Here is a 27,861-nt window from a genome sequence, read left to right as displayed (position 1 = left end):
GACCTTAAGAAATTATTTTAATTTAACAGATCTCAAGATCCTAGGCCTGGTGTATTTCCTATATCTCTTCCTGTTCTCTGGTCTGGAATACACACTGAGTTTTCTTGTTCATCAACACTTCCATTTCAGCAGGTATTTTGTGTGCAAAAACATAGAAGACTTAAAAGACATCAGTACAAACACAGAGTTTGGAGTTTTATAATTGTATTTATTCTGCTGAGCTTTATGTTTTATACAGTATTAGATCTCCCCTCCTTGGATGGGTAAAATAAACTCTGAATCACAGAATTTCTTTAGTATAATTAAATGGAAACCCCACTGTCAGCCCTCTCTTATGTAAGAGAGCATCCCCACAGCCCTCTCTTTTCCTTGATATACTTAAAGTTTTAAGCCATACCCTCCTACCAAGGTAGCTTGTAGTTTGCTATACAGGCAAGGCTGGGCTGCTGTGCATGTAAGACCATGTTCGACAATTAACAATAAAATGTTTCAGAATTAACTTTTTTCCTTATCAAGAACAATTGTTTAACAATAAAACAGAATAAATACATGTAATTCTGTTTAAAAATTGGATCAACACATGCAAAGGCCAACACTCATAAATGCTATACAATTTTGTTTTCTCTATCTATAAACTCACATATCCCATACCGTTAACCTATTGACTGACTTATGGGAATGGCAATAAAAGCAAAACTATTTCATCTTATATGTAAAATATTATCATATGCTAGGTACAACAACTCTATGTAGGTTACTAGTACCTTAAAAAGTTATATTTACCTATTCTGAAATGCCATTGCTAGAGAGGCAAAAAAAAAGCCCATGCAGGGGAGAGCATGAAGATCACCTCTGCTATTCCTCCCACTCTGCACTGGATGCCTAGAAGCCCCTGAGTTCTGGGGTTTACAGACATCCCAGTAGGACTTCACCCTAAAAGTAGTGTTTTCTTTTTCTTATATTCAGATGTTAGCTCAACTCTTTTCAAAGGTAGGCTGGAGATCATAATGAAAATTTAATTTCTCCAGAAGATTCAAGGCAGTTTGGCCAGAGTCATCATTGCTCAAATGAATTTTGCAGGCTTTTGTGTTATTTAAGAAATTGGTCAGAAATAAACACATGACCAAACAGATGTGGGGCAGTATATGTACACTGCAGGGAGAAATGTCTCTTTCAAAAATCGTAGAAATTATTGACATCCAGGTGTATTGAACAAGCAATTTAATTTCTCCTTTTCCCCCTTTTTTGTGGGGTTGGGGGTACTCTGTTTTCTCTTAGTATGGAGCAAGGGAAGATGTTTTTCTTCATTGGCATTACAATGGCTGCGATCCAGGGAGGCTACACTCGCCAAATTAAGCCAGGAAATGAATTAAAGGCTGTTAAAAGGGTAGGTTTCTTTTCAGCATTTTAAAAGGTATTATTTTCCTCTTTACTTTGCAATACTCTAAATTTTCAGAACATTTTTTGTTAATTTATCTCTTAACATATCCTGTTAATTTCTCTGCTTCCACTTGTGAGAAAATACAAGCCGTTTTGGCAGGGAAAAGCTTCCTGTTGTACAATGATCTGTAACAGTGAAGGTTTCTTTCATTCTCTGTAACTTTTTTTAATTCACAGCTTTTACAGGGATTTATATTTTATGCCTTTGGATTATGGGTAAGATTGGCAGAAAGACTGGCAACCTCATTTAGATTTGTCTTTAATGTGTTGCATCTGGTGTTGAAATCAGTACCACCATCAAGCAAATCATCATTCAGAGCCAAGTTTTTATGAACATTTACTTGCAACTTGAAGTAGATGCATTTTTCAGATTTGCAACATACACAATATGCTTCCAGCTATCCTTTAGAGTTACAGAATTTGTTAGTTGACCTGCCAAATAAGGAAATTGGACATTAGTTTTGTTAGCCATTCACCTATGAGGGGTATCTGGAATAAAAATATTAAGGGCCTGCTTAATCCACTTCTATGCAGCATGTATATTTGCAGTGTTATTTCTAACAGCTATGTTTTATTCACCATGGCCTCCATGCAGGACCATTGGTATTGTGTGTGGATTGCAGCTTGGTTTGTAACTTGAGAATACCCAAGCTTGTGAAAATTGGTACCTCCATTTGAGGTCTGTGCATTTGTCCTTAACAATTCACACATTCTTTCAATTTAATGTGGAAAATCCTGGTGATCATGTATGCAGGCCTAGATGGAAGCAATAGCTACTATGTGGGTCTCTTGAGAATCGCTCTGCTCAGGGTAACTGTGCATATGTCCCTCTAAGGAATGTGTGTGTGTGGGACATTGTAAGTGTAACTAGAGCCTCACGAATGAGAAAGCTAAAACCTGGTTTGCACATAATGAGAAGCCACCATTAATAGTGTCGTGAGCCAGGCACCCCTTCCCAATGAATGCAGTCACTCCAGCAGATGCTACAAGTGTCTATTCCCAATGACTACCAAAGAATCTTTAAGGCAAACAGCTACAAGGTATTCACAACAACGATAATGTACACAGGATAGAAAGTTCACCTCTCGCTTTGACTAACATCACCCCACACTTTGCTTATGAACCCTCTGGGGATGGTCCCTCGGAGGCAGGGCACTGTGAACGCTGCTTGCTGCCATTCCTCTAATCAAGACACCAACTATCCCAGCCTGCGGGTGCGCCTCTGTGAATAAGCATTCTCAATATTCCCAAGAACCCCCCAGCATGCTATTTATTAACTTTGTTCTCATAATTCAAACCAGTATCAAGCCCCCTGTCTGACCTTGAAGTGTCTTGATCCTGCGCGGCCTCAGACTCCCCCCTTTGCAGAAAAATACCACCTGTGGTTCCACTAGTTAAAACATCTGGGGAATTTGGGTGAGAGCTTTGTGCTGTTGTTGGGACAATGATTAACTCCTCTTCTCTTTCTTTGGAGCTCTGGTTCTCACCAAAACCTTCACTCCCTTGTGCGCATGTGAGAACCTCTTCTGAGCACACGTGCATGACAAATAGTTCTTTCTAACCCAATTCATGCCACCCTTTGTTTTTGCTTCTTTCTTGTCCTTAGCAATTTTGAGTGTCTATCCACCCTCCCTCCCTCCCTCCCTCCCTCTTTCTTCCCTCCCTCCCTCCCTCCCTCCCTCCCTCCCTCCAGGAATAGGTTTTTTTAATTCTTGCCTTATAAAATCTCTGGTTTCAGTCCACAGTTCTTCTTTGTTGTTGTTGTTGTTGTTGTTGTTGTTAGTCATGAAGTCGTGACCAACTCATTGCGACCCCATGGACAACGTTCCTCCAGGCCTTCCTGTCTTCCATCATCCCCCAGAGTCCACTTAAGCTCACACCCACTGCCCCAGTGACTCCATCTAGCCACCTCATTCTCTGCCATCCCCTTCTTCTTTTGCCATCTATTGTTCCCAGCATTAGACTCTTCTCCAGGGAGTCCTTCCTTCTCATTAGGTGGCCAAAGTATTTGAGTTTCATCTTCAGTATCTGGCCTTTGAAAGAGCAGTCAGGGTTGATCTCCTCTGGGACCGATCGGTTTGATTGCCTTGTGATCCAGGGGACTCGCAGGAGTCTCCTCCAGCACCACAATTCAAAGGCCTCAATCCTTAAGCGCTCAGCCTTCCTTATGGTCCAGGTTTCACAGCCATACATTGCAACTGGGAAAACCATAGCCTTGACTAGACGCACTTTTGTTGGCAGGGTGATGTCTCTGCTTTTTAGTATGCTGTCTAGATTTGCCATAGCTTTCCTCCCAAGAAGCAAGTGTCTTTTAATTTCTTGGCTGCAGTCCCCATCTGCGGTGATCTTGGAGCCCAGGAAAATAAAATCTGTCACTACCCCCATTTCTTCCCCATCTATTTGCCAGGAAGCGAGAGGACCGGATGCCATGATCTTAGTTTTCTTAATGTTAAGTTTCAAGCCAACTTTTGCACTCTCCTTCACCCGCATCAAAAGGCTCTTTAGTTGCTCTTCACTCTCTGCCATTAGAGTGGTATCATCTGCATATCTGAGGTTGTTGTTATTTCTCCCAGCAATCTTAATTCCAATTGGTGATTGATCTAGCCCCACCTTTCTCATGATGTGCTCTGCATATAAGTTAAATAGGCAGGGCAAAAGTATACAACCTTGCTGAACTCCTTTCTCAATTTTGAACCAATCAGTGATTCCGTGTCTAGTTCTCACTGTTGCTTCTTGACCCGCGTATAGGTTTCTCAAGAGACAAATAAGATGGTCTGGTACTCCCATCTCTTTAAGAACTTGCCACAATTTGTTGTGATCCACACAATCAAAGGCTTTAGCATAGTCAATGAAGCAGAAGTAGATGTTTTTCTGGAACACCCTAGCTTTCTCCATGATCCAGGTATGTTGGCAATTTGATCTAGAGTTTCTCTCCCTCTTTGAAATCCTGCCTGTACTTCTGGTAGTTCTTGGTTCACATACTGCTGGAGCCTAGCTTGTAGGATTTTGAACATAACTTTGCTAGCATGTGAAATGAGTGCAATTGTGCGGTAGTTTGAACATTCTTTGGCATTGCCCTTCTTTGGGATGGGAATGTAAACTGACCTTTTCCAATCCTGCGGCAACTGTTGAGTTTTCCAAATTTGCTGGCATAAGGAGTGTAGCACTTTTACTGCATCGTCTTGTAAGATTTTGAATAGCTCAGCTGGAATACTGTCATCTCCACTAGCTTTGTTGTTGCTCAGACTTCCTAAGGCCCATTTGACTTCACATTCCAGGATGTCTGGCTCGAGGTCAGTGACCACCCCATCGTGGTTATCAGGGACGTTAAGCTCTTTCTTGTATAGTTCTTCTGTGTAATCTTGCCACCTCTTCTTAATTTGCCTCTGTTAGGTCCCTGCCATTTTGGTCCTTTATCATGCCCATCTTTGCATGAAACTTTCCCTTCATATCTCCAATTTCCTTGAAGAGATCTCATTCCCATCCCCCATGATGAAGACAACATCATTTTTTGGTGTTAATTCTAGTAGGTGTTGTAGGCCTTCATAGAACTGGTCAACTTCAGCCTGTTCAGCACCAGTGGTTGGGGCATAGACTTGGACTATTGTTATGTTGAATGGTTTGCCTTGGATTTGAACTGAGATCATTCTGTCATTTTGGAGATTGTATCCCAGTACTGCTTTTCCTACTCTTTTATTGATTATGAGGCTACTCCATTTCTTCTGAGGGATTCTTGCCCACAGTAGTATACCTGATGGTCATCTGAATTAAATTCACCCATTCCTGTCCATTTTAGTTCACTGATTCCTAAGATGTCGATGTTCAGTCTTGTCATCTCTTGTTTGACCACATCCAGTTTGCCTTGATTCATGGATCTTACATTCCAGGTTCCTATGGAGTATAGATTTTTGCAGCATTTGACTTTCCTTTCACCACCAGATACATCTGCAACTGATTGTCCTTTCAGCTTTGACCCAGTCACTTCATTCTTTCTGGTGCTACTAGTACTAGCCCTCCGCTCTTCCCCAGTAGCATATTGGACACCTTCCAACCTGAGGGGGTCATCTTCTGACGTCATATCTTTTTGCCTTTTGGTACTGTCCATGGGGTTTTCATGGCAAAGATACTGGAGTGGGTTGCCATTTCCTTCTCCAGTAGATCACGTTTTGTCAGAGCTCTCTGCTATGACCTGTCTGCCTTGGGTGTCCCTGCATGGCACAGCTCATAGCTTCATTGAGCTACGCAAACCCCTTCGCCACGACAAGGCAGTGATCCATGAAGGAGCAGTTCTTCTTGCTCAGGGTCAATATTCAATAATGTAAATCTGTTCTTTAGATGGGTTTGAAATTCCCCAGGAATTTTATTTAAATTGCATTTTAGCACTGTGCTCCTGTTAATGATCTTGTTTTGGGGCTTTGGGAAGAAGACTCTGCCCCCAAGAATGGGCTGTCCATGATCAGCCACTATTATGTTTAAATTAAAGTATTTTCTCTATTGCACAGAGCTAACCTGTTAAGTTATGACCTGTTGCTTCCTTACAAAGCTGCCCCAGGTGTTCCCCAGTGTTGACACTGTCTCCTCACTGCTAGCAATGGGGACTTCAAAATTGGGGAAACCCCCTTGTGAGGAAGTAAGTTTTTCCACTTTAAATCATAAGCCCCCCTCCCTGAGGTTTCCATCAGGTTTTGGCACTTCCCAAGGTGCTTTCCACTTGAGGTAAATTAGAAAACTGAGGTGACAGTTAAGGTTTCCTAGCTCTGTCCAAAAGCCCTGGCAATTCTGCTTGGAAATGGGGAATTGAGAAGGTGTTCCCTTAAAGCACTCCTCCTTACAGATTCTTGGGATCCTTAGGGGGGTTCTTGTGCCTTTTGAGCTATCCACACCTTGGAAAGGAGGAGCACCCCAGGGCTACCTCCAAAACCTAAGGATTCTGCTGCAAATGTATTCTACCTTTTTAAAAAATCTGAAAAAATAGCAGTCTGCAAAATTACAGTTTGGCATGGACACTTGTCTGCATTGCTATGGAACCTTGAGCATGGGAGCTTAAGGTGCTAGAGTTCATGAATGTTAATTTTAACAGATGAACAATGATCTCAGAATTTTTTTATCTATTGGTTGCATTTATATCCCACCCCTTTCCTAAGGACTTGGAGTTCTTTCTTCCAAGAAGGATCCTCCTGTTTCCCATTTTTAATCCTCACAACAGTCCTGTCAAACAGTCATGAGTCCATGAGTGACCCAAAGACACTCAGTGAACTCATGGCCAAATGAGGACTAGAACCCAAGTCTACTGGGTCCCAGGCAAGGAGGGCTTGAATACACAAGAAAAGTGTGTATGGAAATGCAGGAGCAAAGTGGTGAGCATTAAGGTAAAGCTGTGTCTACATGAAAGCAGCAGGAGCGAGAGCTTTGGAAGATTGCCACCAAGAGCTGCTGGAGCAGTTTTGTTTTCCAGCCACCCAAGACTCCATAGTCTGGCAACCTACTCATATGGAGCAATGACCAAAAAAATGGGTCACCAGTATGGGTATAATGCCAAATGTTGGCTTCAGATTCTGGTTTGGCAGCTGCTCTTGAATAATAATTTCTTGGGTTAGACATCTTAGTTTAGCACTTTTGAAATTGGTTTGAGTAGATCACCTGCTCTCTTGCTTCAGAGACCTTGGAGAAGCTTTTTGGCCTTGACTGATAAGGGGATAAGTAGGTGAAACTGCCACACAAATTTGTTTGTACAATTTCCCACAAAAAAGCTTTGAATGGAAAAGGCATTAGGATTAATGAATATTCTCTTTCTCTTCTCAATTTTTCCCCGTAACACAAGGAAACTCCTACTTTACCTAGTGAAAGGAGCTTTTTGACATCATCACAGGAAGAGGGATGGAGGGGGCAAATCACTGACTTAAAGCTCATCCCAGTATCACCCTAAGTCTGTAAATTAGCCAAACTGTATTTCCAGGAGCTTTTAAGGATGCTTTAGAGGAAAGTCCAGCTTTATTCCACTTTAACTTTGCAGTGTAAGTAGATGCTGAAGAGAGCAGGATTGGCCTATGAGAACCACTTCCTCAACATTCATCCAACTACTCTCAAAGTAGGACAGGTCCAGGAGAACAGCCTATGTTTTCATTATGTGTACCACTGTCCTACCATGAAAATTCTAACTTTCTCTTCTCCTTTTGCTTTCTTTTGGCAGGCAATAATGCTGTCAGCCCCTGCTTTCCTTTTAATTGGCTGGAGTGGTAATGTGATCATCCTCTGCATAGGACTCTTGTTCTACTCTTTTGGTGAGCTTCTCTAACAGATATTTCAGGTGCTAAAGCAAAGCATCCTTAAGTCTGTTCCATTGATTTACTGAATTCTTTAACACAAATGCTTTTAGTTTTCAAAGCTACTGTCCTGGATATAAAACCTTGAAGGGGCGGGAGGGGGGTATAGTCTACTTTATTTTAATGTTAATAAACATTCCCAGAAGTTGTCATGGTGACATTTAGAAATGTCAGTAGCTTGCATCTCCTTCCAAAGCCTGAACATAATTTGGATGTTAAGAGCCCTGCCAGATCAGGCCAAGGACCTCTGATCTAGCCTGGTGTTCACACAGTGGCCAAGCAGCTGCCCAGAGGAAACCACAAGCAGGACTTGAGTGCGTTAGCACCATCCTGCTCATGTTCCACAACAACTGGTAAACATAGTCATGCTGCCTCTGATGCTGAAAATACAAAACAGCTTTCATAACTAGTAGCTTATTGGGGTTTCATCTTCCATGAAATTGTCTAATTTTAAAGCCAAATCGGAGACCATTGCTACATTTTGTACAATTTTATTGGAAAAAACCCTTTGTTTATCTCTCTTGAATCTCCAACAACTTACCTTCATGGGATGTCTAATTCTAGTATAACGGGAGCAAGAAAATAATGCCTCCCTGTAATGTTTTCCACACTATGCATATTTTGTACACTAGCATGTCTACCCTTTTTTGTACCTTTACAACTATTGGGTAATGTAAAGGAGCAATACTGTGGCACCTAAGGAGTGCCTGAGAGCCCATAGGATTGTTCAGATTTCCACTTTCGAGGTTAGAGACAGTGATCTGACCTGGAAAAGAGGAGTCAGAGATCTGACCCTTCCTTTTCATAGTCACTGCAGAAAGAACATGCCAGCTGCTCTCCAAGTTGAAAAGGCAACCTCAGAATGGGGGAAAAGCCAGGAGAGAGGAGATCAGAAAGGCAAGGATGTGAGCTATCCTGAGAGCTCTGCAGCACCGTTTTTCCCTTTCCAAAGCACCCCAGTTAGACTGGGAAAAGAATCCCTTCTAGCAATACTGGGCAGGTTTATAAGGAGGTGGAGATCACCTTCCCTTCACTGGCTGATGAGAAGCTTCTGAGTTCAAGGGCTTCTAATCATCAAGGGTTCAATCAGTAAGTCTGTGTTCATAATCAATGAATTTGTCTTGGCACATTTCTTTAAAGAATATATTCGATGTCCTAGAAAGAGATGACTTTTGTGCGTTAAACAATGGAAAACAGGCCGAGGAAAACTATGTGATCAGAAGGTATTTCTTGAATGTGCCATTAAATTAATATTTATTTAACTTATATTCCACTTAGAGTCTGAGGACTCTAAGCAGATTACAACATTTCACATAAAAACAACATCAAATTTTAAAACACATGAAAATAACAACAATAAAACACAATGTGCAGCTAAGGGATCAAATATCTGTAAGTTAAATATATTAAAACTAAAAGTGGTATAAATAACATCATAAAGTTAAACAAAAACTGGCTTAGCTCTAAGACTGAGTATTATTACAGCTGTCCTAAAGTAACAGCTGTTTCTAATTTCACCAAGTTTCATTTGTTCATTTTCATAGGAGCCTAGACAAGTTCCATGTTGTGGTGCATGATTGTAGAGCAGGGGTCCTCAAACTTTTTCAATAGGGGACCAGTTGAAAGGTGGCGGCGACCAGTGCACGCTGGTGAGGTGTGGGGCACGTGGCGTCGGGCACACGCCGCTGTGTCTCACTCAGAGGTCTCCCAGTGAGTCCAAAACCATCTCCAAGTGAGCAAGCCACCTTCTCCCCACCTGCGCGGCGAGCACGCACGGGCAGTGGTGCGGGCCAGATAAATGGGCATGGTGGGCCGGAGGACCCATGTAGTACAGCCTAGCTTAGTACACACAACACAGTAATTAGCATCCCAATAGCAGTTTACCTCTCTACCTACCACCATATTTAGTGGAACACTTTGAATGACTTCTGTTCATCCCATGCTGAGCAATATCTCCATTTACCCAGAACATTGATCACATGTGGTGACATTTGCCATTTTTATGTGTCTGATGCATGTCGTTCACAGTACATGGCACGTTCACAGTACATGGTTTCTAGAGGAGATGTCAAAGTTACAAAGGGATGTTTCTCTTTGTTCAGCTTTTTCTCTGTGTGTATGCATACAGCAGCAGCCATACAGCACATATACGGACCTATAATAGAAATGGCTCTTTGGCAGGGATGAGGGTTATGGGTAGAGTTATGGTTCGGGAAGGGAAGGGAATACCAAATCTGGCTGTCCACCCATCCCTCCTAAAAAGCTGATAGGTGCAATTGCTGATTTTCTGAGTGCAGCTGTGCATGCACAGCAGTAATAGCTGGATCTGAGGAGGTACTGCATGTCCACTATTTGTTTGCATATGTGATCCAGGTAAGAATATATGGGCAGAAACCTACTGCCCATTTATATATTTACTCATGATAAAAGTATAAAGCAGGACAATGGTATTAGAAACATAGAAATAGAGTGAATCAGAGCAAGTCTGAGTGGGATGGTATAAACTGGTATCCTGCAACAGCAAGGGGTTGAACCCAGTGGCTTTCATGGCCCCTTCCAATTCTATGATTCTATGAGAAGGGACCTCCCAGGCCATCTAGTCTGACCCCCTGCTCCAGCTGGCTCTGCTCATGACATGCCTACCATGTGCATGTCCAGCCTATCCTTAAACTTCCTCACTAATGGGGCTTCAACTACCTCCTGAGAAAGCCCATTCCATACTCTAGAGGTCCTAACTGGAATGTTTTGTTAAGTAATCTCAGTAGTTCAAGCCTTATATTAGTTGATAATTTTGCCTTTGCTAGTCTAGTCAGTATACTATTGTATGATACAGCTGTCTTCAGGACATACTTCGGCAGAGAATTTATCTCTCCTAAACTTCTTGATGGGATTTCTGGTACTAGGAAGTGTTCTTTTCCCCTTCCTTCCCCTTCTCCTTTCATTATATTTGTATCCCTCTGTGAAAGTCATAGATTATTTTTATTCCACTTACTATGCTGCTGCCATTGACACAGAACTGGAAATTACCAGTCAGAATCAAACTGTAGCCCATGTACCCCAGAAGGAGATATATTTATGCAAAAGAAGTGCCATATGTTCAGTTGTTATATCTCTGAGTGCAGTGTCATTTTCCAAGAATGACATTTTTAAATCACATGATGACATTGTGTGCAGTACTTCAGGGCTTCGTACTGCTTTCCTCCATCATTGACAATGTATTAAGGTAATACTTACATTCACTCATTTGCATTAATGACATTGTTTAATCTTCTAGCTGCTGCTGTTGTTGTTCCCTGTTTGTCTACAGTAGTATCTGGCTATGGTAAGTGTTTATTTAATCATGGAAAAGTCAGAGCCCCTCCCTACTATAATTGCTGCTGGCTGGTTCAGTGGACCCATATCTCCTAGAGTTCTGCCAGACTTTTTTCTGCATTGTTGGAGATGACTGAAAAGATAAATCAGCAAATAATTCAGCATGTTCTTCAGTTTTGCTTTTGATTTATTTATTTATTTATTTAAATATGCCTTGGCATCTCGGGATGGCTCACAATCCATAAAATTGAAAAACAGTAATACAATAAAAATAAAATCACATGTGTAAAAACATAATTCAATAAAATTTACATAAAAGACAAAATCAAAGCGACCGTTCAACACAATTAAAATATTAATTTTTAAAATAGTGATTAAATAAAAAGGTTTTGACCTGGCGCTGAAAAGAATATAAACGCGGCACCAGGCGCACCACTCCAGAGAGCACATTCCATAATCTGGGCACCACTGCTGAGAAGGCCCTGCTCCGAGTTGTTGTTCGTCACGAAGTCGTGTCCGACCCATCGTGACCCCATGGACAGCATTCCTCCAGGCCTTCCTGTCCTCCACCATCCCCTGGAGTCCACTTAAGCTCACACCAACTGTTTCAGTGACTCCATCTAGCCATCTCATTCTCTGCCGTCCCCTTCTTCTTTTGCCATAGCATATTGGACACCTTCCGACCTGAGGGGCTCATCTTCCGGTGTCATATCTTTTTGCCTTTTGGTACTATCCATGGGGTTTTCATGACAAAGATACTGGAGTGGGTTGCCATTTCCTTCTCCAGTGGATAATGTTTTGACAGAGCTCTCTGCTATGACCTGTCTCTCTTGGATGGCCCTGCACGGCATAGCTCATAGCTTCATTGAGCTACGCAAGCCCCTTCACCACGACAAGGCAGTGAGCCATGAAGGAGCTGCTCCAGGTAGTTGTTATTTTTATCTCCTTTAAAGAGGGCTCCTGGAGCAAAGCCTCTCCCACAGATCTTAAGGGGCGTGAGGGCATATAAGGGAAGAGGTCCTCTTTAAGGTATCCTGGTCCCAAACCTTTCAGGGCTTTATAGGTTAAAACCAGCACCTTGAATTGGGCCCGGACTTCAACTGTATGCCAGTATAGCTGGTAGAGGACTGGCGTTATGTGAGAATAGCAACCGGTCCCCATCAGCAACCTGGCAGCTCTGTTCTGTACCAGCTGAAGTATTTGGACCATCTTCAAGGGTAGCCCCACATAGAGCGCATTACAATTATCCAACCGGGAGGTTACCAGAGCATGAATCACCGTTGCTAGGCAGTTCTTGTCCAGGTAAGGGCGCAGCTGATGGATCAGCCAAAGTTGTAGGAAGGCACTCCTTGCCACCACTGCCACCTGGCATTCCAGTGACAGCTCTGGGTCAAGGAGCACTCCCAAGCTGCAGACCCTGTCCTTTAGAGGGAGTGCTACCCTGTCCAGGACAAGGTCAAAGTCACTTACCTGAAACTGCCATCCGCCCACCAACAGGACTTCCGTCTTATCTGGATTGAGGCTCAGTTTATTGGCCCTCATCCAGCCCATTACCTCGGCCAGGCACTGGTTCAGCACAGCCACTGCCTCACCTGGAGTAGATGAAAATGTGAGGTAGAGCTGGGTGTCATCAGCATACTGGTGACACCGCAGCCCAAACCTCCTAATGACCTCTCCCACAATTTAACACCTGGCTCTGGTATTTAACTAAAATACCTAAAGAGGACCTAAAGAGCCTCTTCATGTGGGTGAAGGAGGAGAGTGCAAAAGTTGGCTTGAACCTCAACATAAGAAAAGTAACATCATGGCATCGAGTCCTCTCACCTCCTGGCAAATAGATGGGGAAGAAATGGAGGTAGTGACAGATTTTATTTTCCTGGGCTCCAAGATCACTGCAGACGGGGACTGCAGCCAAGAAATTAAAAGACGCTTGCTCCTTGTGGGGAAAGCTATGGCAAATCTAGACAGCATATTAAAAAGCAGAGACATCACCCTGCCAATAAAAGTGTGTACAGTCAAGGCTATGGTTTTCCCAGTTGCAATGTATGGCTGTGAAAGCTGGACCATAAGGAAGGCTGAGCACTGAAGGATTGAGGCCATTTATTTATTTATTTATTTAGACAGCTTATATGCCGCCCCCATCGCATAATCCTCGGGGCTGCTTACAATAATTAAAACCCCGCATATTAAAAAAAATCATAGAATAAATATAATACATAAAATAGTGGAAACAGCCTGGTCAGTTTAAAATCAACAAATAAACCTTAACAATTAAAATACTGTTTAAATAAAAAGGTCTTGGCCTGGCGCCAAAAAATAGCGACGGCACCAGGTGGACCTCTGTGGGGAGCGCATTCCATAGATTGGGCACCACTGCAGAGAAAGCCCTCCTCCAAGTACTCACCCTCCTAATATCTTTCATGGAGGGTTCCCGGAAAAGGGCCTCTGCCGCCAATCTCAAGGGGCGGGAAGGCATATATGGATGCAGGCGCTCCTTTAGGTAACCAGGACCTAAACTGTTCAGGGCTTTGTAGTTGATAACCAGCACCTTGAATTGGGCCCGGATTTCAATGGGGAGCCAGTGGAGCTGATGGAGGACTGGAGTTATATGAGAACAACGCCCAGTCTCCGTCAGCAGCCTGGCAGCTCTATTTTGCACCAATTGAAGTATCTGGACCGTCTTCAAGGGCAGCCCCATGTAGAGCGCATTACAGAAGTCTAATTGGGAAGTGACCAATGCGTGTGTCACTGTTGCCAGGCAGTCATTCTCCAGGTAGGGACACATATAATTGGTGGCCATCTCTGGAGCCAGGGAAACCTTGTTTAGGACAGGCCGGGCTACCGCCTCTTTTAAAGGGGCAGGTACCCAGCCATCCCTCAGAGCGGTGTTGACAACCTCCAGGATCCAGGTCCCTATCCTGTCCTTGGCTGTCTTGAGTAGCCAAGATGGGCAAGGGTCCAGTAAGCAGGTGGTGGAACATACTTGTCCAAGCACCTTGTCCACATCATCAGGCCACAATAACTGAAATTCATCCATCAATTGTGGACCAGGCGGCAACATTGGCTCCTCCCCTGAAGGCTCTGAGTCACTAGTGGAGTCCAGCTCGTGACGAATCTGAGCAATTTTCTCCTTAAAATGCTTGGCAAAGTCGTCACAGCGGGCCATCGAGGGTGGTACCAGGTCTTTCTTAGGGCCTTGGTGAACCAGCCCTTGTACCACCCGAAAAAACTCTGCAGGACGGCATTGAGAGGAGGCAATGGACGTGGAGAAAAAATTCTTTTTTGGAGCCCTCACCACCACAGCATAGGCCCGATGATGGGCTCTTAAGTGTGTTCGGTCAGATTCATCCCGTGATTTCCTCCGCCTATGCGCTAGCTGTCTCCCAACCCACTTCATCACCCGTAATTCAGGTGTGTACCAAGGGGATGAACAGGCTCTGCCTGGTGGGAGAGGACGCTTAGGAGCGATCGTGTCAATAGCCCTGGTCATTTCTCCATTCCACAGTTCGACCAGATCTTCGACAGGAGCACCAGCCTTGTCAAGTGGAAATTCCCCCAGGGCCTTCAGGAAACCTTCTGGATCCATCCAGCTCTGGGATCGGACCAGCACAATCGTGTCTGCACCCTTACAGAGGCAAAGGCTGCTCTCGAGCTCAAACCTCACGAGGAAGTGGTCTGACCATGACAGGGGAGTCAGACATAAATTCCTCACCCTCAGATCACCCTCTTCCTGCCCCGTCGAGAAAACCAGGTCCAGAGTGTGTCCACGTTCATGGGTCGGGCCAGTGACATGTTGAGACAGCCCCATGGCCATGATGGAGGCCATGAAGTCCTGAGCCGCCCTGTCAGAACCGTCTCGACATGGAGATTGAAGTCCCCCAGGACCAACATCCTGGGGGTCCTCAACATCAGGTCTGAGACGATCTCCGTCAGCTCAGGCAGGGAGTCTGTTGGGCAGAAGGGTGCACGGTACACCAACAGAATCCCCAGTCTGTCCTGATCTCCCAACACCAAGTAGAGGCACTCTAGACCCGGCCTCGAGAGAACAGGAAGCCTCTTGAGGGAGATGGAAGCTCGGTAAACTAAAGCGACCCCCCTCCCCTCCCCTCAAGGCATGGTTGGTGCTGGACCAGATACCCAGGCGGGCACAGTTGAGAGAGGGACACATCCCCCTCCTCTCCTGCCCAGGTCTCGGTTGTGCAGGCCAGGTCGGCCCACAATCAAGTTGTGGATGAGGGATGACTTATTATGGACTGACCTGGCACTGAGCAGCAGCACTGTCAGGCCTGAGGGGCAGTTGACAAGCCTACCTGGAACCCTCCAGCTGGGGGAGGAACCAGAAGGGGGGACAGGTGTCAACCATCTGTCCCGCCTTCTTCTATGCAGACCTGTTAGACCCCCAACACCATAACGTCCATTGTGGTGCTGCAGGAGACTCCTGCGAGTCCCTTGGACCACAAGGCAATCAAACTGGTCAGTCCTAGAGGAGATCAATCCTGACTGCTCTTTAGAAGGCCAGATCCTGAAGATGAAACTCAAATACTTTGGCCACCAATGAGAAGGAAGGACTCCCTGGAGAAGAGCCTAATGCTGGGAATAATAGATGAAGGGGACAGCAGAGAATGAGGTGGCTAGATGGAATCACTGAAGCAGTCAGTGTGAGCTTGAGTGGACTCTGGGGGATGGTGGAGGACAGGAAGGCCTGGAGGAATGTTGTCCGTGGGGTTGCTATGGGTCGGACACAACTTCGCAACTAACAACAACAACAAAAGATTCTGAGTGTGGTCCAGGGAAACTTAAGCACTTTAAGTACCATTAATTTTAGTGGAAGAGAGTTAATGATGCTAAAATTAAGAAAGAGATTGAATTCACTTCCTCCAGACTCTCATGTTGGAACTCGATGTCGGGCAGCGGACCTGGATCTGAATGTACAAATTCCCGTTGAACAGCTGTGAAATGGCAGGATGAGAGTCAAATCTGAAGCTTACTACAGCAGCATGTGAAGTACGCTTAAGTTGCCACTTGCTGTTTCCTTTCAACCTCTTGCCCAGCAACATTTTGCCTAGCAGTCTTTGAAAAGGGTGAACACTCTTTTTCTGCTTTTCTGCTACAGATTCCTCCTCTTTACACCACCGCATTGCAGCTGTTTGTCAGGGCTCTGAATTTTCCATCTGGGCTTGTTTACCAACACATACCTCAAGCCTGTGACTGAGAAGTGAGCTCTATTTCCTTCATAATGGTAGCAGGACCTCTGCATAAATATACAGTGGCAACCTGGTGTTACGGCCACACTGTGGGTGGTAGCAAGAATGGACAGGAGACCAGGTCCAGGGCACAAGGCCAAGCAAGAGCTTCACCAATGGGCCAGAGCCTAGAGGCAAGTCAACAGTCCCAGATCAAAAGCGTGGAGGAGAGCAGTCAGATTTCACAAAGTCAGAGCACAATTCCAAGGTCTGTTTACCAGATGAGTGGCTGCAGCGAGTGTAGGAGCAGTTGGTCCAAGGCTGGATCTACTTGGAGGAAGATGGAAACAGCGGGAAGGGTGCAGGCTGAAGCAAGGCAGGGCCTACTTTGAGGAGGGCAGTCACAACGCATAGATTCTTGGAACCAAAATGCAAGGAGTTCTGTGGATGGCCTGTGTTGCTGTGGCAAAGAGCAGCAATGTGAAAATGTCTTATCTAAGTCTCCAGGGCCTTCAGCTGTAGCTGCAGCTGGTTCTGCAGACACTTGCAAGACCAATCAGGCCCTGATCTTCACACCTGGCTCTGGTAGGCACCTTCATCTGAGGGCACAAGGTCTGGTGCAGGGGTGACAACTGGCCCTGGTTTTCTCCACTTAGTGTAAAACATGCCTCATCTTCTTAGTTCTCAGGCACTCTCAGTCTCTTTGGAATGACTGGTCAAGGATCCTACGTTATGTTAGACTTCTTTGAAGCCCACCTTAGGGGAGCACAGTTAGATTACAGATTTTAATTAGCACACTAAATACAAACTGGGCATTGAAATAACATTAGCATGGCCCAGACATGTGTCATTCCCTTGTAAGCTTCCCTGTTTCACACCCAAAACACAGTCTGTGTTTCAGTGAAAACAAGGGAGAAGATTTATTAAGGAAAATGCAGAATGGGAAAAGCAGTTTGAAGTTGCAAATCAGCAGCCGAGAGAGAGAGAGAGGAAGGGAGAGGAAGAGGAGGCAATCTAGCTGTGAAAGGTCCCTTTGTTTGGAGGTCAACTTCACCTGGGTACCTGTACCAGAGAAAACTGTACAATCTCTCCTGGTGCTAGATCAGAAAGACCCGAACTTCCCTTTCTAGTAATGTATATCTGCTCCTCCCCCTTGCCCAGGTGGAGATTCCAGATGAATCCCTTATTTTTCATCTGCTAACTGTCTGGTCTCCTTCCCAGCTCTGAGATAGATTTTAGGAGATTCCTATTGTTCAGGACCCTGGGTGATTTGGTAATCAGTAGTTTTACTGTATGGCAGCCCTTGGTCTGCAGATGACCTCAACTAAGCCATCAGGTGACCTGGCCTTTCACTAAGCAGGAACTTGTAGCTGATTGTGAAACGGAAGGTTCTGTCTTATGGACCTGGGTAAAATGGAGTCACCTAATGAGAAGGAAGGACTCCCTGGAGAGGAGTCTAATGCTGGGAACAATAGATCGCAAAAGAAGAAGGGGATGGCAGTGGATGAGGTGGCTAGATGGAGACACTGAAGCAGTTGGTGTGAGCTTGAGTGGACTCCAGGGGATGGTGGAGGACAAGGAAGGCCTGGAGGAATGTTGTCCATGGGGTCACGATGGGTCGGACACGACTTCGCGACTAACAACAACTGTGGTCCATCTGAACAAAGCAGATACACAATTATTTTCAAAGCCTTTATTGTTTAGAAAGATCAGTTTCTCAGATCTTTTAAATATACAGTATATCACAGAAGTGAGTACACCCCTCACATTTTGTAAATATTTTATTGTATCTTTTCATGTGACAACCCTGAAGAAATGGCACTTTGCTGCAATGCAAAGTAGTGAGTATACAGCTTGTATAATAGTGTAAATTTGCTGTCCCCTCAAAATAACTCAACACACAGCCATTAATGTCTAAACCTCTGGCAACAAAAGTGAGTACACCCCTAAGTGAAACTGTCCAAATTGGGCCCAAAGTGGTAATATTTTGTGTGGTCACCATTATTTTCCAGCACTGCCTTAACCATCTTGGGCATGGAGTTCAGCAGAGCTTCACAGGTTGCCACTGGAGTCCTCTTCCACTCCTCCATGATGACATCACAGAGCTGGTGGATGTTAGAGACCTTGCGTTCCTCCACCTTCGATTTCAGGATGCCCCACAGGGTTTAGGTCTAGAGACATGCTTGGCCAGTCCATCACCCTTACCCTCAGCTTCTTTAGCAAGGCAGTGGTTGTCTTGGAAGTGTGTTTGAGGTCGTTATCATGTTAGAATACTGCCCTACAGCCCAGTCTCTGAAGGGAGGGGATCATCCTCTGCTTCAGTATGTCACAGTACATGTTGGCATTCATGGTTCCCTCAGTGAACTGTAGCTCCCCAGTGCCGGCAGCACTCATGCAGCCCCAGACCATGGCACTCCCACCACCATGCTTGACTGTAGGCAAGACACACTTGTCTTTGTACTCCTCACTTGGTTGTCGCCACACACACTTGACACCATCTGAACCAAAGAAGTTTATCTTGGGCTCATCAGACCACAGGACATGGTTCCAGTAATCCATGTCCTTAGTCTGCTTGTCTTCAGCAAACTGTTTGCGGGCTTTCTTGTGCATCATTTTTAGAAGAGACTTCCTTCTGGGACGACAGCCCTGCAGACCAATTTGATGCAGTGTGCGGCGTATGGTCTGAGCACTGACAGGTTGACCCACCACCCCTTCAGCCTCTGCAGCAATGCTGGCAGCACTCATACGTCTATTTCCCAAAGCCAACCTCGATATGATGCTGAGCACGTGCACTCAACTTTTTTGGGCGACCATGGCGAGGCCTGTTCTGAGTGGAACCTGTCCTATAATACCACTGTATGGTCTTGGCCACCGTGCTGCAGCTCAGTTTCAGGGTCTTGGCAATCTTATAGCCTAGGCCTTCTTTATGTAGAGCAACAATTCTTTTTTTCAGATCCTGAGAGAGTTCTTTGCCATGAAGTGCCATATTGAACTTCCAGTGACCAGAATGAGAGAGTGAGAGCGATAACACCAAATTTAACACACCTGCTCCCCATTCACACCTGAGACCTTGTAACACTAACGAGTCACATGACACTGGGGAGGGGAAATGGCTAATAATGCCAAATTTGGACAGTTTTACTTAGGGGTGTACTCACTTTTGTTGCCAGCGGTTTAGACATTAATGGCTGTGTGTTGAGTTATTTTGAGGGGATAGCAAATTTACACCATTATACAAGCTGTATACTCACTACTTTACATTGTAGCAAAGTGTCATTTCTTCAGGGTTGTCACATGAAAAGATATAATAAAATATTTACAAAATGTGAGGGGTGTACTCATTGATATATTGTAGACCTAGAATTCAGCAGTGTTTTGGATTCCATTTCTTTCATTTGAAATTAGCCTTCTGTTTTGGTGCTGGATATTCATTTGGTTCACTCATTTTCACAGGTTTAGCAAGCCAAAAAGGAACACTAATGGGGATCTTAAGAAGTCTGGGGGCACTTGCAAGAGCTGTTGGACCAGTCACATCAGCAACAGGTAATTGCATGCATGCATGTGTATTGAAGGTTGTATTGATGACTGTTGTGTTCAAGATAGATTGAAGAACTTTGTTCTGGACAGATTTCATTAGGGAGAAGACTGTTAGAAATAATTACATTTAATATGAAACTCGCACTACCTCTGTCATGCGGATTTTACATTTTTAAATGTGTTTGTCATCAAAGTATGGTCAGCAATAGCATTATTTGGTCAACATTATACTAAGTAGCTATCATATACCTACTCCAAATGACCGGAACGGCAAAAGACAGAGACATGCCAAGTAAAAATGACCTCCTTGCAGAAATGGTAGATCAATTCTAAAACTTTGCAATGAATTAAATACATACTGAATTCAAACAATAAGACCATAAGAGTTCTAATTTAGAGATTTCACAATGAGGATAATAAAGTGCTCAATTTGGGCAGAAAACACAGAGGGAGAAAGTAGTCCAAATCCCATACAGATGAGGTTTTGAGGCAGTGGTACACAGAAGTAGATTAAGATTCTAAGAAACATGACAAAGAAATTGCATGCAGAATTAAACCAAAGAGGAGAAATAACTTGATTATATCTGGAATATAAGAGCAAAGTAAAGTGAGTGTTTCATAAAGTTGATGACTCTTCACGCAATCAAGCACATCAAGTGGAGACTGCACAACTGGCCCCATTGAAGTTATTTTTCTATTATGTCATCATCTACCATGTAAAAAGTAACTGTTGTTAGAAGCCTCTGAGTTAAGATGAGAATGTTGGAGTGCTTGGTTTTAAGGGAGAACTTAGTGGGTGTAATGGAGATCAAGAGAATGGAGAGAACCCATGGGATATGACCAGCTTTTGATACAATCACTACAGAAAATAAGGAGAAAGGGTGTATTGAAAGTGATAGATCTCTCCAGTCTATGAAGGCAGAATTGCAACCAAACTGGGAACCATAAAAGGGACAGAATCCTCCATAGAATCACAGTGAGTAGCAATAGTAGTCTCCAAAGTAATTTAGCACTGGGAACATGTTTTCATGACCCAGACCATAACATTCAGCTTGAAATGGGGACCAAAACTATGGAAACATCTGAATGATGAAATGCTATAGTAATGAGTAACATCAGTTGTCCCTCACATTGACTGGATAAATATGTCTTCTAATCATGATAAAGAGGTTCCATACCTTGATACCCTAAATCAGAAGGTAGAAACATAGAAACAGAGCGAGTCAGAAGGTGCCTCCCGGGCCTTCTAGTCTGACTCCCAGCTCCAGCCGGCTCCGCTCATGACATGACTACCATGTCTACCATGTTTCCCCATCCTTGGAACTTTAACTTCCAGAAGTACCTGCCAGCATAGTGCTATCAAATTTAATTTCTATTTAAGTGAAATATTGCCAAGACAGAGTCACATTGGACTTGGAAGGAGAAATCTTCTTTAAAATGAATGAACTGCTTAAAACATTGAAAGGGAACGAGTAATTATTTAAAACCACAATAAAAGAATGTATTCTGAGAATGTATACTGTAAATGTATACTGAAGGTCAGGAACAGGCATTAAAATGGCCAAGCAGTTCAGCAGAAGCAAGGGTAAAAGTTGTGGTAGCTCAATAAAAATGCCAACTTTGTGTTTGGCAGCTGCTGTGAAAATGTCAAATTCCATGTTGATCATAACTATAAAGAGAATTGAACATAACAGTTCTAATATTGTATACAAAGCTAGGAAGTGATCACACTTGGAATATTGTGTAACATTCTAGTCATAAAAGAATATTGTCAAGTTGGAAAAGACACAGAAAGGGCAACCAAAATGATCAAAGGGCTGGAGCAGTTCCTACAACTGCTAAGGAATAATTACAAATGGTGGGACTGTTAATTTGGGTGGGGGGAGGCAAGAACTGAGTGACATGAAATTATGCATGATGTGGACAAGGTGGATAGGAAGACATTTTTCTCCATCTCTCATAATACTGGAGGCCAGGGTCATCCCATGAATTTAAAGGTGGGAGGGTCAACACAGATAAAAAGAAGTACTACTTTACATCACATAGTTAAACTATGGAAATCATTGACAGAAGATATAATGGTGGTCATGAACTTTGATTGCTTTGCAATGAGCTTAGACAAATTAGTGGAGGGTAAGGCTATCGATGAGTGCAAGTCATAATGTCTATATTTTATTTTTGGTATCAGAGGTAGTGTTGCTTTGTATGCCAGTTGCTGAAAACATGAGTAGGAAGCTGTGGTGTACTCATACCTGCTTGTGGGCTTCCCATAGGCATCTGGAAGGATGCTGTGTGGACAGAATGATGGACTAGATGGACCTTTTGGTCTGTTCTCTTTTTATGTTCATAAGATGCCATATGCAGGTAATTGATACAGAAAAGCAAGGCTGAATGTAGTGTGCTATGGTTGATTGAAAGCTCTGATCACAATGTGATTGGGTAAGCTGCCAAATAGGTGAAGAATCTCTAGCACTGTTAGAAAATTGACTCCTGATACAAGTGTTTATTCAGGAAGCATATCACAAACACCATGAACAATGCCTAGCTTAGGGCCTAATACCCAGCCTCCAGATTGTCCATTCCCCATTCAGCATACAGAGGCTCTCTGAATTCCTCCAGCTGGGTGGACTTGACCTCCAAGCCCCATTCCCTGGAGGTATCCCCACTGTGTGAGTGCTACACAGAGGAATCACTGCTCTAAGCTCTCTTTGGAGATAACAGTGAATCATGTGAGCTGGAGACTCATTTGTGTGACATCTCAGTTTGAGTCTGTGCCAGGAACACTCCTCCAGCTGCCAGCTCAGTCATAGTGGCTTTTAGAACCTATCATATAATGATATCCTGGGTTATGTGCCAGCCAAACACCATGACACCTGGGAACCAAATAATGCCAATGTATGTGGCCATGTCCCTCAGGTGCATGTGTTCTGCAAAGGAATGGATGGAGGAACTTCTGGCTGCCCTGCCTCCCCTGCCCCAAATTTGGTTATCCAATCCTTTTTTAAAACAAGAGGAGTAACTTGTGCCTTCTGTCTTGCTTTTAACGTAAAGGAAATAGACAAGGTCAGCAGGGTCAGGGATATCTTTTTTTTAATAATTAGTTTTATTCAAAATAACCCCTAATACAAAGAAAAACTAAAAACAACATCAGTCATCAGAAACATCGGAACTGCTGGGTCAGCCCCCACATTTTTTTCTATTTATGATAACTTGAAAACATATTTAAATCTATATGAAGTCCTGTTTCTCTATCCAATAATAAAAAGAGTCCCAAGTTTGATAGAAATCAGTATCTTCTTTCTCCTTCGATGACAAAGTCACTCTATCCATTTCTGCACAGTCCCAAGATCTTTTTTAGGATCAGTTCTTTGATGGGTGTTTCTTCACTTTTCCAATGCTGGGCAAATGCAATCTTCACCACAGTAATTACATGTAAAATCAAGTACATTTCTTGTTTACTAATATCAACAGGTATAATGCCTAATAAGAAAACTTCAGGTTTAAAAGCTAAGGATTGTTGTAGCATTTCCTCAAGCCATTTATGTATTTTAATTCAATACTTATTCGCATTATTGCAAGTCCACCACATATGAAAGTACCCAATTTATGTTTACATTTCCAACATCCATTTGACATATTTGGAAACATCTTAGCTAATCTATTTGGTGACAGATACCATCTATTAAACATTCTGTACAGGTTTTCTTTATATGAAGTTGCTAATGTTATCTTAATATTTCTCTCCCACAGCTTTTGCCATTTTCCAATTCAGTATTATATCCAAAGTTTTGTGCCCAAGTTATCATAGTTTCCTTAACCTGTTCATCTTCCATTCTCCTTATCTAGTAAAAAATTATATAGTCTTTTAATAATTTTCTCATCTGATTTAAGCATCACCTGATCAAATGCTGTTAAATCTTTATAAAAGCCCCATATTCTATAGTCTTTAGCATATCTCGATTGTATCTGCACCTTATGCCACCAAGAAGTATTAGATCTGTGTTCTTGTATTTCTTGATTTAATTTCAGTCATCATTATCCAAAATGCCGTCATATCTTACGGTCGCTTCAAAGTTCAATGCATTTGGATATACAAGAGCTTCCATAGGTGAAAGCCATCTTGGCAATTTATTATACAATATTGTCTTTAACTTTTCCCACACAGACATTAATGATTTCTTAATATAATGACTTAAAAAGGAGCCATGTAGCTTAGCCTTTTCATACCACATATAAGCATGCCAACCCATTTGTAAATCATGCCCTTCGAGATACAAGATTCTCTTATTTCTTAAAGTTATCCATTCTTTTAGCCACGTTAAAACAGAAGCTTGATAATACAACATCCAATCAGGGAAACCAAAGCCCCCTTTCTCTTTAGCCTCCTGAAATATTATTAGTTTAATCCTTGGTTTCTTCTTTCTCCATATAAATCTCGAGATTTGAAAATTGATATCATCAAAAAAATTTCTATCACTTTTTATGGGAATCATTTGGAATACAAACAAAAGCTTTGGTAATATATTCATTTTAGCTAGTGCTATTCTTCCCAGCAAGGATAATTGCAAAGTAACCTATTTTTCCAAATCACTCTTAATTTCCTTAAATAGTTTATCACAATTGTCTTCTTTCAGAGTGTTACACTTAGCTGTAAGAAAAATTCCCAAATATTTAACCTTTTTAACAATCTGAAAGTCTGCTTGTTCCACCAGAGTTTTTCTCTGCTCCTGTGTGAGAATTTTTACTCACAATTTTGTCTTTTCTCTGTTTATTTTCATCCCAGTAACCTCGCCATACTCTTCAATCCTTTGTAAGAGTTTAGGCATTGTTACTAAGGGTTCCTCATTTATGAAAACTAGGTCATCTGCCAATGCTTGCAGTTTATAGCTTTCATCTCTGAATCTAGTACCTTTAATGTCCGCATCATCCCTGATATTTCTGTTTAACACTTCTAAGATCAATATAAACAACAGTGGTGATAGCGGGCATCCTTGTCTTGTACCCTTTTGTATATCTATAATATTTGTAAATTCTCCATTGATTATAATCCTAGCAGACTGCTTTTGATAAATGCTTGATACTGCATTAATGAACTTTTCACCAAACTCCATTTGAACTAGTTGTTACTTCATAAATTGCCAATTAATATTGTCAAAAGCCTTCTGTGCATCCATGAATAATAGTGCCATTGGTTTTTCCATAGGTATCTGTCGTGAGGTCATAACTCACGCCTCCAATTAAGTGACACAGCAGCCAGCAGTGAAACTAAAGACTTTTATTGCTATTCACTACAAGATTTACGATGTGACTGATAAGCTCTAATGACTAGCCCCTTACAGTTCAGTTTCCATTCTTTGACTGAGCTATCTCCTGCTTCGTCTTTCTGCTTGTGTGCGGGACAGACCTCTGTCCTGTTGTTGCCTTAAAGATTTCCGGACTTTAGCGTTCGTTAAACTTTCCATCGAATCTTCTTGTTCTCTTGAACTTTCTGTCGAATCTTCTTGTTCTCAGTCAGGAGCTGGGTGCGGGGGCGACTTGTTCAGGCAGCTCAGAGCTGGAATCAGGGGAAGTTGCCCTTTCAGACGCTTCCCCTTCAGTCTGCAGGGAAGCTGTTCTCTCAGAGGCTATGGGGTCAGGCTGTAGAGAGGCTCCTAGCTCAGTAGTCTGAGAGCTGGGCTGCAGAGGGGTCATGTGGGCACTGGGTCTTAAATATAAGTCCCCTTGTTCCAATGCCCAACTCTCACTGTTAGCTTCTGCCTCTTCCTCACGAGTAGATGCCTCTGTCGAGCCGTCAGGCACGACAGTATCTCATAATACTCTAAGATGTCCAGGAAAGTTCTCATGTTATTCCTCATTTGTCTTTTCGGTAAGAAACCATTTTGATCTGAGTGAATAAAGTCTGTTAGATACTTCTTCAATCTTTCTGCCATTATGGAGGCAAAAATTTTGTAATCCACATTTAATAGTGATATAGGTCTATAATTTTGAATCTGCGTCAAGTCCTTGTCTTCTTTCGGTATTAATGTGATATTTGCCTCTGTCCAAGTATTTGGTATTTTTGCATTTAACAATGCTGCATTACATAAATCCTTAAGAAGCGTAGCAAAAATTCCTTCAAAGGATTTATAAAACTCTGCTGGTAGCCCATCCGGGCCAGGAGTTTTGTCATTCTTTTGTCTCTTAATTGCCTGTATTACTTCTGTGAATGTTACTTATTGATTCAATACTTTTTGGTATTTCTCCGGTAACTTTGGCAGGTCTCCCTTTCGGATATATTCGCCACTAAAAGCACCTTTTTAAGTTACATTGTGATTTCAGCCATCAGGATCCTATCATCCTCATCAGCTAATATATATTTAGGGTCTAATTTTTCCTTGATATATAATGCTAAACCTCTTTTCTTTTGGGAAGCGGAAGATATAAATAGCTTTCCAAGTTTTAGACATTCCAAAAGCTTACAATGTGGTTTCTTAATATGTGTTTCTTGTAGGCAAATTATATCTAATTTTCATTTTTGAAGTTGAAAGAGAATCCTTCTCCTCTTAGCAGGTCCGTTTAATCCATTTACGTTTAAAGAGAGCAGTTCAATTTTTCCTTCCCTTTTGAAAGCCATATTTAAAAAGTATATATTTATCTACTTATGCTGTGCCTTTACACTTCTACCTTTTTTCTTTTCCTTTAGTTCCAGTGTCTGTCCCTCTTGTTGTAAGCCTGTATTCACTATTTCTCCTTCTTCAGAGTGGTATGTTGTTAGTTCCATTGGTTCAGCACCTTTCCCTCCTTCTTTTGGAGCACCTGATTCTTCCTCTTCAAATGTACTTCTAAAATTTTCATAAAACTCTTGTACCTTGAAGATCAAGTTCAGCTTGTATCTTGTAGTGTTCGACTTGAAAAATATTCGTTCTGGCGTTAGCCACCTAAACATGATCTCTTTCTTAGTCAGCTTTGTAGTAAGGAATAAATATTTCCTTCGTCCTTCTCTAATCCTCCATGGTATTTGTTTCAAAACAGTCACCTCATGGTGATCATCTGCTTTTAAAGGTTTATTGTGTACAGCCCTGAAAACATTGTCTCTTATAGACCTTTTTGCAAATTTAACATTGACTTCCCTCGGAAGCTTATGTTTCCTGACATAACTTGAATTCACTCTATAAACAAGGTCAATGTTTATGTCCACCTCTTCGTTTTCCAGATCCAACGCCTCTGCCAGCATAGTAATTATTAATTCCCTTAGGTCCTCATTCTTTCCTTCAGGTATGTTCTGGAATCTCAGATAATTAGATGCCTTCTCCATCTCTAATATAGCAAGTGAATCCCATAATGACTTGCTTGTTCGTTTTATTAATTGTGTTTCTTTGTCTACTGTTTCAATTTTTTAATGTGCTTGTTGTATTTTTTGTGTATTCTGTTCAGTTTTAAGTTGAACATCTGCCAGTTGAGCTGATACATCCTTAACAGAGCTATCCAGTTTGTCAAGACGTTCTCTTTGTTCATTTGCGAAGTTTTTCTGCTCAGCTGACATGTTCCTCTGTTCTGCTAATATATTCCTCTGTTCTAAGCTTAATTTTGATATAGCATTTTGCATAGCCTCTTGGGATGCTTGCATAGCTGTTAAAGATGTTTGTATTGCCAAAAGAGTCATTTGTAGATCTTTTTGGTATTTTTTGGCATCTGAGGCTTTAGACTGGTTAGTTGGACTCTGAGCAGCTGATGTAGGTGCCAAAGAGGAGGAAGAGTGTGTTTTTTTCATAGTGATGGTAGTTTTTTGCTAGTAATTGCAAGGTAGCAACAAAAAAAGAGAAAGAGAAGAAAAAAGAAATCTTCAAGAGAAAAGAGGAAGGAGACTTGTTATAAATCCAATAGCCACAGGATGGCAGCAAAGAGTTATTTTGCCTTTATGTGACGTCATGAATAAAGGTAAAGAGAAAATGTCCGCTCCAAAGATAAATAGAAAGTTTTTCTATCACTTAATCCACAATAGTTTTTTATTCTGATTCTTCGCCCTTGGGGAGGTTAGAAAAAAGAAATCTTTCTTTCCAGCCTGACATTTTCCAAATCTCAGTTCC

General features: G+C 42.5%; 1 protein-coding gene across 4 annotated transcripts in view; it reads left to right on the top strand.

The window, feature by feature from the left end:
• MFSD10 (major facilitator superfamily domain containing 10) overlaps positions 1 to 27,861 on the top strand; it is a 111,609-nt gene that overhangs the window by 38,728 nt on the left and 45,020 nt on the right. For 2 of the 4 annotated variants that reach the window (XM_044417696.1, XM_044417695.1), the window contains 5 exons: positions 30 to 132; positions 1,279 to 1,387; positions 7,631 to 7,721; positions 11,038 to 11,085; positions 19,712 to 19,801. In XM_044417696.1, coding sequence (XP_044273631.1) covers positions 30 to 132; positions 1,279 to 1,387; positions 7,631 to 7,721; positions 11,038 to 11,085; positions 19,712 to 19,801 — 441 coding nt within the window. Of the gene's footprint in view, positions 1 to 29; positions 133 to 1,278; positions 1,388 to 7,630; positions 7,722 to 11,037; positions 11,086 to 15,956; positions 16,157 to 19,711; positions 19,802 to 27,861 lie in introns of those variants that run through there. The other 2 variants (XR_006413503.1, XR_006413504.1) reach the window with 2 other exon arrangements.

Source organism: Varanus komodoensis, unplaced genomic scaffold (assembly GCF_004798865.1).
Source record: "Varanus komodoensis strain SLA01 unplaced genomic scaffold, ASM479886v1 scaffold9, whole genome shotgun sequence".
Taxonomy (NCBI): Eukaryota; Metazoa; Chordata; class Lepidosauria; order Squamata; family Varanidae; genus Varanus; species Varanus komodoensis.
Note: the sequence above shows the minus strand (reverse complement) of the source record. Positions and strands in the feature narration are given on the sequence as shown.